This window comes from Ictalurus furcatus, chromosome 3 (assembly GCF_023375685.1).
Source record: "Ictalurus furcatus strain D&B chromosome 3, Billie_1.0, whole genome shotgun sequence".
NCBI lineage: Eukaryota > Metazoa > Chordata > Actinopteri > Siluriformes > Ictaluridae > Ictalurus > Ictalurus furcatus.
This window is the reverse complement of record NC_071257.1, coordinates 31,699,660-31,713,227: the sequence shown is the minus strand read 5'-3', so window position 1 is coordinate 31,713,227 and position 13,568 is coordinate 31,699,660. Positions and strand designations below refer to the sequence as shown.

Below are 13,568 nucleotides of genomic sequence, written 5' to 3'. Positions count from 1 at the left end.
TATTACATATGTGACAGTGCTAACAGGGCTCTGGTGCTGATTTCAGTGAAGGTGTTTTATTTGTAAAATTGCACATTTTGTAGCTAAGAGTTCCGTACTTTTCCAAGTTGTTATTTCATTTTGTGCCATTTGTATATATTTTTTGTGCATTTTGTTGGTGGTTTGTGCAATCTGGACATGTTCTATTTGCGTAATAAATACATCTTCATGATTTCTTAACATTTGCATTATGGAAACTGCATCCTACGCTTTCACTTTTCTTAAAGCCATAAATGATGCATTTATAAAGGTTAGTAATTGTATTATAACTCACAATAAGTATTTATAAGGCAGCGCAACATAACTATCAACAACAATATAAAATTATTTATTTATTGGACACAGAAATAGATCTGTATTACTAATAAGCCATTGTAACTAATATAATAGCATTATAAAAATTCAGGCTGCATTTTTCTTAATAAATTAATGGAACCATAAGACTGACTAATTAATACTTATAAATTGGTGTATAATGGATTATGAGCATGGGCACTAAAAAAGCAAGTGTATCACTTGCTGGCAACCTGAAGTGTGACTGAGGAAGCAGCACCCTTCGAGCTAACGCTATTACATTAATTTCTTCTAATCTCTATACTTTAAAATTATTTACCTTACGTTATATAAATATAACTGACACTACTTTAGATAAAACAATCGTAACGTTGCGCTGTCGCTAAATTTGATCTGGTTTTTTTTTTTTTTGTTTTTTTTTTTTTTACATCCGCGACTAGCTTGTAGCCCGTAGCCCGCTAGCATCACCTACCGCTAGCCTTGTTTACGTTTCACATTTCTCACTTACCGCTGTTCTGTTAAAAAAAAAAAAAAAAAAAAAAAAAAAACATGTCTGCTGTCTCTCCGGTTTTGAGTGCAGATGAGGACTCGCTCGAGCTTCACATGGTGCGGCTGGAACTGGAGGATGTGGAGAAGCAGATCCGCGGCCTACTCGACAAGCAGGCCCAGCTGCTGGAGCGACAAACTGCGCTGGAAACATCTTGTGCCTCTGCCCATATATCCAAGGTAAGCACACAGCGTGGTATTTCCACTCCCAGCCCCTCTACGCCATGTGTTTCTCTGTGCAGGGACCGTGCACCTAGGACTTTCCCAGCCGTGGTCTCCGTCACGCCGGCGCCAACACACCTCGGGCCTTGGGTGAACCAGCGGCGGAAGGCGCGGGCTGGACCCTCTCCACCTCCGGTGTTCGAGATTCCAACCAGGAACCGCTTCGCCCCTCTCCGCCAGACCAGACCCAACGCTGTGATCGTCGGGGACTCCATTGTGCGGAACGTCCGTGTAGCCTCATCTAAAGGTAAGGTGCGCACACACTGTTTTTCTGGTGCTTGTGTCCTTGATGTCGCTGCGCAGGTATCCGGGATCCTGAAGAAGGACGAGCGCATTGGAGCGGTTGTGCTGCACGCGGGGACGAACGACACCAGGCTGCGGCAGACGGAGGTTCTGAAGAGGGACTTCTCCAGCCTGATCGAGACGGTACGAGGCAGATCACCCACCGCGAAGATCATCGTCTCTGGACCTCTTCCCACATACAGACGTGGAGCAGAAAAGTTCAGTAGACTTCTAGCATTAAATGATTGGTTAGTCTCTTGGTGTAATGAGCAGAATCTGGTGTTTGTCAATAACTGGAATCTGTTCTGGGAGCGTCCTAGGTTGTTTCGTCCTGATGGCCTGCACCCCAGCAGCCTTGGAGCGGAACTGCTATCAGACAACATTTCCAAGGCGCTACACTCCAAGTGACTGCCTACCGTAAGTACATCTTCCAATAATAACAACATTCAGTATAATCAATGTTCAATTAAAAATCCGGCACCGGTAGTACATACTATAGAGACTGTGTCTGTTCCCCGAGCTATACAAATATATAGAAAATCTCGGAAAGTCTATCTTCGTAACCTAATTAACATAAAATTAAATCATATTGAATGCACAGCCAGCACTTTTGATCTGAAGCTAGGACTATTAAACATTAGATCTCTTGCGTCTAAGGCTCTTATTGTTAACGACATCATTACTGATCAGGAATGTAATTTAATGTGTTTAACAGAAACTTGGATTAAACCAAACGAGTACATAGCATTAAATGAAGCCAGACCTCCTGGATACAGTTATGTACATCAGCCTCGTTCAACTGGTAGAGGAGGAGGTGTTGGTCTCATCCATAGTAAAAATCTAGTCGTCACACAAAAACCTAAGCATAAATTTAATTCTTTTGAAATTCTTTATACCAGTATAAGTTATGTAGCCACAAAAAATAAGTCAATTCCTCTAATTATTATTTACAGACCCCCAGGGCCATATACTGAATTTCTTAGTGAATTTGCAGACTTTGTCTCAAACCTGGTTGTGTCTGTAGATAAAGCATTAATCGTCGGAGACTTTAATATTCATTTTGATAACCTGGAAGACCCTCTAAGATTAGCGGTTGTGTCCATCTTAGATTCAGTAGGGATTAATCAGAACGTAATCGGGCCTACTCATAATGGTGGTCACACTCTTGACCTCATACTAACATACGGACTAAGTATAGAAAATATTATCATTCTTCCGCAGTCTGAAGTTGTCTCAGACCATTATCTTATCTCGTTCATAATACGAATTGATCATAATATTTCCACCTCGCCTCGCTACCGCGTAAAACGTACCTACACATCAGCTACTGCACCGAGCTTCATAAATAACCTCGCAGAAACATCAATTAGATTTGGATCACCGTCAGATCACATAGAACTCGATCAGGCGACTGAAAGCTTGGAGTCAACACTCCGCTACACGCTAGATAGAGTGGCTCCACTCAAAAGGAAAATAATTAGAGAAAAAAAATTAGCACCCTGGTATAACGATCAAACGCGAACCTTAAAACAGACAACTCGACAATTAGAACGTAAATGGCATCAAACCAAACTGGTGGTATTTCAAACAGCATGGAAGGAGAGCCTACTGAAATATAGGAAATCTCTTGGCGATGCTAGAAAAATCTATTTCTCCGCCTTAATAGGAGACAACAAAAACAATTCTAGATTCCTTTTCAACACAGTAGCAAAATTAACTAGGAATAAAACCACTAGAGAGAGAAACACTCAATCATTACATAGCAGTGAAGATTTCATGAAATTTTTCATCGATAAGGTTGAAAATATTAGACGTGAAATACAGGCCATTAAATTAAAACCGGACAGTACTGTAACAAACCCATTACATGACAATGTAGCAATATCAGATCAATGTTTAGAGTATTTTGCTTCACTTAGAGAGACCGAACTAGCTACATTAATCTCTTCAGCCAATTCATCAACTTGCATACTAGATCCCGTACCTACATGTTTGTTTAAACAGATTTGTCCAGGAGTAATTGAACCACTTCTAAATATAATCAATTCTTCCCTAAGCACTGGCTATGTACCTAAATCACTTAAATTAGCAGTTATTAAACCCTTGATTAAAAAACCTGATCTTGACCCGTCTCAATTGTCCAGCTATAGACCAATATCAAATCTCCCCTTCATCTCTAAGATTTTAGAAAAGGTTGTAGCAAAGCAGTTATGCTCGTACTTAGATAGGAATAACATTCATGAAATGTATCAGTCAGGGTTTAGACCTCATCATAGCACAGAGACAGCATTAGTTAAAGTAGTAAATGACCTTCTACTGACCTACGATCAGGGTTGTGTCTCTCTGCTTGTGTTACTCGACCTTAGTGCAGCTTTTGATACTATAGATCACACTATTCTCCTTGATAGATTAGAAAATGTTGTTGGTATTAAGGGAACAGTCCTCTCCTGGCTCAGGTCTTATCTGACCGATCGTTATCAGTTCGTAGATGTAAATGGTGAATTCTCCATGCGTACTGAGGTTACTTTTGGAGTTCCACAGGGTTCTGTTTTAGGCCCACTGCTCTTTACTTTATATATGCTACCCCTAGGTCAAATTATTCGTAAACATGGAATTAGCTTCCACTGTTATGCTGATGATACACAGTTGTATGTTTCAGCGAAGCCAGAGGACAGACAGAAGCTTAGTAAAGCTGAGGATTGTGTAAAGGACATTAGACATTGGATGTTAACTAACTTCCTTCTACTTAATTCTGATAAAACAGAAATACTTTTATTAGGCCCACGTGTAGCTAGAAGTAATCTTTCTGATCACATGGTTACTCTGGATGGTCTTTCTGTTTCATCATGTGCAGCAGTTAAAGACCTTGGAGTGATTATTGACTCCAGCCTATCATTTGATGCTCATGTAGATAATATTACTAGGATAGCCTTCTTTCATCTCAGAAATATTTCTAAAATAAGAAACATATTGTCACTACATGATGCGGAAATACTAGTTCATGCATTCGTCACCTCTAGATTAGATTACTGTAATGCCTTACTGTCTGGATGTTCCAGTAGGAATATAAATAAGCTCCAGTTAGTCCAGAATGCAGCTGCTAGAGTCCTAACTAGAACTAGAAGGTACGACCATATCACACCGATATTATCAATACTGCATTGGCTCCCAGTAAAATCTCGCATTAACTATAAAATACTTTTATTAACCTATAAAGCACTAAATGGTCTCGCGCCACAATATCTAAGCGACCTTTTGGTTTTATATAATCCGCCACGCCTACTTAGATCAAAAGATGCAGGCTATTTGACGGTACCTCGAATAGTGAAGGCTACAGCAGGGGGAAGAGCTTTCTCTTATAGAGCCCCACAGTTATGGAACAGTCTTCCTATTAGTGTTCGGGACTCAGACACAGTCTCAGTGTTTAAGTCTAGGCTTAAAACGTATTTGTTTACTCAAGCCTACCCTGACTAGATTCTGTTCTACTACTTCGCAGTCATAATAATCTTTTTTCTCCCTCTCTCCTTTCGCCGAGCCCCACATGAATTTATGGAGATACTAGAGATCCAGATCCTTTCTGCCTCTGGATGGAGCTCAAATCTTCTCTAATTCCAGACTGCTGGGACTACGGCTGCTCCTAAGGCCATACAGACTTCATATAAATCCATAATGAACTTTTTCACACTATCTGTTGTTACCCAGATGAGGATGGGTTCCCTTCTGAGTCGGGTTCCTCTCAAGGTTTCTTCCTCTTAAAACATCTTAGGGAGTTTTTCCTTGCCACCGTCGCCACTCAGTGGCTTACTCAGTTGGGATAAATTTGCACCTTTAATATCTGTATACCATGTTGATATTTCTGTAAAGCTGCTTTGAGACAATGTCTATTGTAAAAAGCGCTATACAAATAAAATAAATAAATAAAATAAATAAAACTTATAAGTAATTATAACAATAATATAAATGTAGCTATAACTGTTATTATAATGAAGTATAGGTATTTATGTGTCATTGTAAATGTGTTTTGCTTGCTCAAATTTTGCCTATTACCTGAAGACACTTAACATAGAAACAGATACTCACATATTCAATTGGAGAAAGAAAAATAAGACACCAGCCGTGAGTGAGAAGAAGCAAGGGTCCAGGTTTATTCGTTCTGTTCCACCACACGAGATCCACACAGTTTGAGATGCCCCAAAATGCGATCTAAAAAACCAGAGCTGAAGCTCTTCTACTTATACAGTTTTCTTAGGGTCAGGATGACCCAGACACCAATGTGTTTTAGAAAGAGCTTATCAAAATTACCATTCTGTTTTAGAAAGGGCTTATCAAAATTACCAGTATGTTTTGAAAAGAGCCTTTTCCGAACACCATTAGGTTTGAAAGAGGTACGAGACACAACATTTCGGAGAGACCTTGGTCTCACAGTTATCTCGCAGGTGCAACGTGACTCAACTACCCTTATACATGGCCCCTCTTGGTTCTCTCTTAAAAATTAAGGCCTTCGTCTGTATTACTCCTGACTTTTTCTCGTGAGACAAGACTCTTCCCCACCTCCAAGTATATTATGAGTAAGTTTCTTTCACATTTTTCTGTATTTCTGGTTTATAATTTCCTTTCATGTTTGCTCTACATTTCTGTTATATATATATGGTTATACTGCTTGCAAGTGGTTTACTGTACTCCCTACTTCATAATATCATTATATTATCCTTATAATATCTTAATACTCCTTTTATTATTCTTATAATGTTCTGTTTTTCTGTTAAAATCATGCCTTCATTTTATATACAAACCCAGTACTTGGTTAAATCTTACTCCTCCCGATCATCTGACTCCTCCCTTGTTTTTTACCATGGTTTTGCCTTTCGATTTGGATTTGTCTGCCCATCTCTTCAATAAAGCTCTTAACTGCACTTGTATCTGTCACCTAAATTCCATTACATCTCACTGTGTAGTTACAGAACAAAAAGCTTTTTTGGATCAGTAAATAAATAAGAAAAGTGCGGTTTTGCTGGTAATTCTCTCCGGGTATGTTTACCTGTTTTTCCTGTTCAATCAGTTCAGATGTACTTGCTGTTCTGGTTTGATTGCTCTATGTAAATGATACATTTGGAAAGACTTTAACATGCTCTTAGTGTCACTAATGTCTTTTATGTATAAATGTTATTTAAATGCAATTTTCTTTCTTATTGTTAGGTAATGGAGGCAAAGATGGATGCAGTTGCAGGTAAAACAGCTTTTAATAACACAAAGGTAAACAAATCCAAATCAGATTCAAGGTCAAAAACAGGCAAAGTTCACACAGTGGCAAAAAGATTAAAGCAGGCAAGGCAAAGACATAAATGGTAAATGTTATTTATAAATGTTAATGATAAATGTTCTGTTTTCCTTCTGTATGTGTGTGCATGGTGGCATAGGCCTGTGTGTGTGTGTGTCTTTTAGTTGACCGTCCACCTACGCTCTGAGGCCTGCTGCACATGTATGGTTTGCGCCTTGCTTATCTGTGTGTTGTGTCTTAGGTAAACATCCGTTCATACAGTCCACCAGCCCAGTGAATTCTCAATAAGATTACATATTACTCATACTAGGTCTCCCTCGTGTTTATTTCATGTATATTTTATATACAACAGTTTATAGAGCAGTAATACTTGTTAATAAATAATTATAAATGGGGCTATAATTCATTATACGCATGGGCTTCATAGAAAGTGTTACCGTTATTTCTTATTAAAACATTTTAAAATTATTTTTATATTAGACTGTCTCGTGTCTTTCTTACTGCAGCCAGTCCCACTGACAGTAAAGTCTGTGGCAGGAAGCTGTTACGCATCTGATTCAGCCAAAGATCTTCAAAGAAGCCTTGTTAAGATAAAACATCACAATGCCTGGGTCGACATTTGGTTTTATTTTGTCCCTTCTTACCATTTTGTCAACGAGTTGTTTTTGCCTGGATGTCAAATTATTACTAATGGACTTTCAGTTGTCAAGTACAATGTCAAACAGCAGAGTTATCAAGCTGCCAGAGAGGAACTTGGTAAAATCCTATACCCTTTGCAGGTATGGCACCCTGTTACTGTAGAATAGCAGCATTGTTAATAATTGAGGTGAAGATACTATATTGTATATTTCTAAATAAATTTAAAGATGTTACACTATGTTTCTATAATATCTAAAGAGATTACCTAGTTTAATGGGACATTAGTTGCTAGGTTTTAAGCAGACTTAATGTTTAGGGCACAATAAATTAGTAATAGCCTGATTGAATTTGCAGTGATTGTGTTGTAATTCTGACTCTGCTTCATGTCTTTCTCTAAGGATTTCTACAGTCATAGTAACTGAATCGAAATGGGAAAGAGAGAACCTTATTCCAACCTCATTAAACCAGACACCCCAATTAACAACATAGCAGGTAAATGCACACTGTGTTGGTGTTTCTCTGTTGGTGTATTTGCTTGTTTTCCTGTTGAATGTACAGTAGATTTAGCTTTAGTTTGTGTGTGTAATAGCATATTATACATTTGAAAAGACATTAAGGTATTCTTAGTAGAAAAAAATACACCCTGTTAAAGAATCCAGCTTGGCCTGACCAACTACCAGCTCAGCAATGAAGCCAGGAATTCATTTCTGGGGTGGAGATCATTTATAAATGGTCTGCACTTATATAGCGCTTTTATCCAAAGCGCTTTACACTGGGTCTCATTCACCCATTCACACACACACTCACACACCAATGCTAGCAGAGCTACCATGCAAGGCTATATACTGAGCTGTATGAAAATAGAAAACAAATATTTATGTTATTTAATAAGCTGTTAATAAGCTGTTGGTATTGCGTTTCTTTTACTGCAGTAAAGTTAGTTTCATATTCAAACATTTGGGTATTTCTGGTAATAGCATACACACAGTACACCAAACTCTACATGATTTGAATGTAGCCTTGAAAGGCGAACTATTGTTTAATTAAATCAGGTAACTACTGATTTGGAGTTGGTAAAACATTTTTCTATGAGTATCTGTGTCACTGAAACATCAGTGTGGCCAAAAAGGAAAAGTGCAAAAACAACCTAGCATTTTGCTGCATAGGAGTTGTGAAATGCAAGCTACTTCAACTACTGCTCACACAGACAAGCTGAATTTATCAGTGAGAAATAAGGGGACATGTCATTAGCACAGTAGCTCCAAAACTATTTGTACAACAAAAAGTGCCTTTTACAACACCCATTAGGTGGCAATATCTAAGCTCATATTTGTAATGAGCATGCAAATTTTTATATATATATATATATATATATATATATATATATATATATATATATATATATATATATATATATTGGTAATTGATATAGGGCCCCAACAATGATTCAAGCCCCCCACCACCCTAAGTAAACTGGTTTTAGGTCTTTGTCTTGAATGGGTCTTGCTTCACAGAGTCTTGACTTGATCTACTCTAGTCCTGGTCATGGAATTGTCTTGGACTTAACAGTGGCTGTCTTGACTAACACAATAACATGGTACAATGAATATAAGCAAACAAACAAACAAATAAATAGTTCCTCTGTGTTTACATATTCTTTTAGATTATGGCCCACTTACAAGAACAACTGATCCTAATGTCTTTAAACAACAACTCAATGCACTTACAGCTAATGGTGGAGGAGATGCTCCTGAAATGTCTCTCTCAGGACTCCAGGTATGATGCAGTAATTTCCTACCCTGTTGCTATCATGTTACGGATATGAGATTTTTAATTCAATTAATGATTCTTTGATTCATTTCTATTATGCATTTGGCAAAATTTTAAAAATATACTTCTAATTCTATAAAGATATTGAAAAATATGTGAAATGATTTGTTGGGAAAAAAATTGTTACTTTGATATTTTAAAAAAACACTAGGTAAAATCAACTTCTTAAAAAGTTGACATTTTTTATTTACAGTTGGCACTTTAAATAGTCAATATGTTTTTAAGTTCACTATTTAATTTTAATTTTAAAAGAATTGTGCTTTTATTTAAAGTTGCCTTTTTTTAGTTGCTCCTTGTTTTTATCTTTAATTTGATAGAATTAAACTATAGAATTAAGCACTTGTAGCATATGCTGTAGTTTTAATTGTTTAATACTGTTTTTTAATTGTTTTCCTTTGGTACCAACACTCAAGTTGTGAAGAACATAAGGTTATGGTTATAATCTATGAACACCAGATAAAAGCCAGGGGTGGGTAAAAAATATTAAACGGCATTAGTCAAACAGCATTAGTAATGGTCACGGGTCCACAGCAAAGTCTACAAAGTCACAGCAGGTTTCACAGCACAGGCCGTTCACAATAGAGACTTTTGCTATCACATCATTGATGGGTCTGTGATCAATAAGAACCTGAGCTGTGAAAAGATTGGGTCCACCAGCAGAATTGAAGCCTATATCCCTTTGGCATTGACAGTACTCACTCATCCAAGGTAGTTGTTGCCCAGTACGCTATGTTTTTAGCTGTGATGCATCCCAGCATCAGTGCTTGGCCATCGTGGGCATGGGTATGGAAGTATAATAGTGCCAAATGTCCTCAAGGCAAAATGGCATGTTGAATTACATAAACTGAATAAAAACTTATCGCAATAACAATACTTGATTTTTTCTGCCCAGCAATTTGACACAAATCGGAAAAAAAAAACCACAGCAAAATCAGTGCTTGAATTAATTTTCTCTGCAATTCATTGCGTTTGTATATTTTAATTGAACACAAAATTCCATCATTCAAAATTCAATGCACACATATTTATCCTTCCTAAAATACGGTTCCAAAATATTCACTTGTTAAAATACCATCTTCATTGTTCGTCAGGTAATATTTTGACACATTATTTTTCAACCTCACAAATTCAGGTTGCAAAAATTCAGGTCTTAAAATTCGGGTCTTAAAATTTGAGTCTTCACATCTGGGTCTCACAGGAAGAGCAATGGATTGCCGATACTATTGTAACATGTTACTCTGGGCCGGCCCCTAGTGGTGGGATTGTGCAGACAAGCCACAAGAGATGATGAACCAAGCGGTATGTTCAGTTACACTGTTAATCAATATGACAGTATATATTTTTATACATTTTTTCAGTTATTTTCTCTGCAAGTAAAGATGTTATTCATATCAAATTTGGTGGAATTATGTTAGCTTTTACCACTAGCTAGTCAGTCACTATGCTTCCCTTATGCTTTGGTCATCTGCACGGAGCCTACGTAGGTAAATCGATTTAGTGGAGTAACCTACCAAGCTGAACTACACTTCAGTTCAATTCAGTTCAATTTTATTTGTATAGCACTTTTTACAATAGACATTGTATCAAAGCAGCTTTACAGAAATATCAACACGATATATAGATATTAAAGGTGCGAATTTATCCCAACTGAGCAAGCCACTGAGTGGTGATAGTGGCAAGGAAAAACTCCCTAAGATGTTAAGAGGAAGAAACCCTGAGAGGAACCAGACTCGGAAGGGAACCCATCCTCATCTGGGTAACAATGGCTAGTGTGAAAAAGTTCATTATGGTTTTATATGAAGTCTGTTTGGCCTTAGAAGCAGCCATAGTCCCAGCAATCTGGAATTGGAGTAGATGAGAGTTCCATCCAGAGGTAGGACATCTGAAATGGATCAGGCAGGTCTGGAGAGCAGAGAGGATCAGGATCTCCATAAAATCGTGTGTGGCTCGACAGAAGGAGAGAGGGAGAAAAAAAATTATTAGGACTGTGCTTAGCATAACAGAAAGTCTAGTCAGGGTAGGCTTGAGTAAACAAATAAGTTTTAAGCCTAGACTTAAATGCTGAGACTGTGTCTGAGTCCCGAACACTAATTGGAAGACTGTTCCATAACTGTGGGGCTCTGTAAGAGAAAGCTCTTCCCCCTGCTATAGCCTTCGCTATAGCCTTCACTATTTGAGGTACCGTCAAATAGCCTGCATCTTTTGATCTAAGTAGGCGTGGCGGATCATAGAAAACCAAAAGGTCGCTTAGATACTGTGGCGCAAGACCTTTTAGTGATTTATAGGTTAATAATAGTATTTTATATTCAGTGCAAGATTTCACTGGGAGCCAATGCAGTGTTGATAAGATCGGGGTGATATGGTCGTATCTTCTGGTTCTAGTTAGGACTCTAGCAGCTGCATTCTGGACTAACTGGAGTTTGTTTATGCACCTACTGGAACATCCAGACAGTAAGGCATTACAGGGTTTTAGTAATTGACTAGCTAATTATAGTTACAATGATAGGACTATAGTAGTTACTGGGATATTAAACCCATTTGATTTCCCCACAGCACTTGCTCTTGGACTATGTTTTAGAGCAATTCCGCTCTCGCCTGAACCATGCTGTTGGGCATATTCCTTTAGACGTGGAATACATGGAATTGATTTGCTCACAGGAGTTGTTTTTTTTTTTTTTTTTTTAGTTCAGTTTCTGAGGCAGTGAACATTCCACCGAACATTTTAGCAGGAATAGTAGAACTTCTTACTGTAATTATGCAAAATGTGCCCAGGAGAGAGACCCGCATGGTGATCATTCAACAGGAACAAGGGCCAATGGGGCGTCCACGTCTCAAAGTCCCACCTGATCACATCCCAAACCTGCTGGATCTGAATTTGTCTGTTCCCACTATTGCCAACCTGTTAGGGATAAGTAGACGAACCTTATACAGATGAATGGCGGAATGTAATTTCTCAGTATATAGCAGACTGACGGATGAGGAGTTGGATGCTTCTGTAACCACTCTGAAGCAAAGTATGCCTCACTGTGGATATAGAATGATGAGAGCAGCACTTAAGACACAAGGACACCGGGTGCAGTTTGACCGAGTAAGAGCTTCAATGCACCAGGTCGACACCGTGGGAGTCATATCTCGTTTGACACAGTTTGCACAGATTCGCACAGAGGGTAGTATGAATCCTAACCAGTTGTGGGCAATGGGAAGTGTCTACCATCCTGTACCTGAACCCAACATTGAGGCATGTGGTCTACTTTTTGCATGTGATGCTGTCTGTCTTTATTTTTTGAACTAAGAAGAAATAAGTAAGAATGCTGCAATGAATCGAATGCTCGTTTTGTTGAGAGCTTTAGGAAGGACTTTATGTGTTCTGTTTAATGGTCCAAGATTTGTCTTTTAGGGACTGAGCATACCGCACATTGACTGGGAGAGTAGCGGCCTCGTTGCTGATGCACACGCCATCATTGTTCCTATGACTGAATGCCCCCTGAGCGATGAACAAATGGCAGCACTACAGGCAGCTGCAGACCCCAAAACAACTTCACAGACATTTGGCTGGGACATCTATTTATCGGCAGTTCAGTTTTGCCAGTCAGTTCTTATGGGGTAATTGTCTATAGTAACAGCAGACCACATGTGTTTGTTACATGATAATAAATGTTTCAGCATATGAAAATAACCTGTTGGCAAGAACATTGGTTTTCTTTTATGTCCTGAAACTGAGTAAATTTAGCCTTAGTACAGCAGGTTAATAGATGGAGCCAAATATATTTTTAAGGAAGACACGACTATTGCTCACAATTAAAAAAGTACAAAATGTACATATATTTTGAAATAATAAATCTAACATAAGGCATGGAAAAACAGTTTCATTTTCACCAAAAACATTCAGGAGCCACTGCATCTAAAATAGTGTGGTGGGGTACAGTAGAAACTTACTACATGCCATCTTGGCAAATACTGCATGTGCCATGCATGTTAAAACAGAACAGACTTTCACATCATAGTAAACATTAAACAGTAACAGTGTTACGAAACGGGACTTGGAAGCAGAAAGCAAGTGCAGATGAAAGTCTTTATTCACAAACAGAAATCAACAAACACCGAGGTACGTGGTCTAAACATGGAATGAGGTCTAAACATAAAACGAGGCATGAAGCATAACACAGGAACAGGACATGAGAACTCGACCGTTTAGCATCGAGGGAGCTAACACATACATTGCAAACCTGAACTTAAATAATACTGCGCGAAGTTCAGAGCAACACCAGGGGTTTAAATAACAAACGTAATCAAACTAGAACTCAGGCAGCTGGAAACAATCAAGACACACCCTTGCACTCCCGCCAATAACTGCACAGGGAGGAGACAGAACAGAAACCAAAACAAGTGCACGTGTCCATTGAACAAAGTCACTATCGTCTATGCGTACTCACAGCGT

General features: G+C 38.4%; 2 protein-coding genes across 6 annotated transcripts in view; both read left to right on the top strand.

The window, feature by feature from the left end:
• The first annotated feature begins 824 nt into the window (after positions 1–824).
• LOC128606067 (uncharacterized) lies at positions 825–5,308 on the top strand. 4 transcript variants are annotated; one of them, XM_053622067.1, is made up of 3 exons: positions 825–1,601; positions 1,704–1,800; positions 4,946–5,308. In XM_053622067.1, exons 1-2 carry the CDS (start codon positions 883–885, stop codon positions 1,789–1,791), a joined length of 807 nt encoding a protein of 268 aa, XP_053478042.1. In that variant the 5' UTR covers positions 825–882; the 3' UTR covers positions 1,792–1,800; positions 4,946–5,308. The 4 variants fall into 4 exon arrangements, with proteins under 4 accessions (XP_053478042.1, XP_053478038.1, XP_053478039.1 ...); XM_053622063.1 differs by having other exon boundaries at positions 835–1,800; XM_053622064.1 differs by having other exon boundaries at positions 835–1,800; positions 4,939–5,308.
• Positions 5,309–5,673: 365 nt separating this feature from the next.
• LOC128606066 (von Willebrand factor A domain-containing protein 7-like) overlaps positions 5,674–13,568 on the top strand; it is a 79,278-nt gene continuing 71,383 nt past the window's right edge. The window contains exons 1-3 of one of the 2 annotated variants that reach the window (XM_053622062.1): positions 5,674–6,636; positions 6,801–6,902; positions 7,168–7,792. In XM_053622062.1, the coding sequence (XP_053478037.1) occupies positions 7,729–7,792 (64 nt within the window). In that variant the 5' untranslated portion in view covers positions 5,674–6,636; positions 6,801–6,902; positions 7,168–7,728. Of the gene's footprint in view, positions 6,903–7,167; positions 7,793–13,568 lie in introns of both variants that reach the window. The other variant, XM_053622061.1, reaches the window with a different exon arrangement.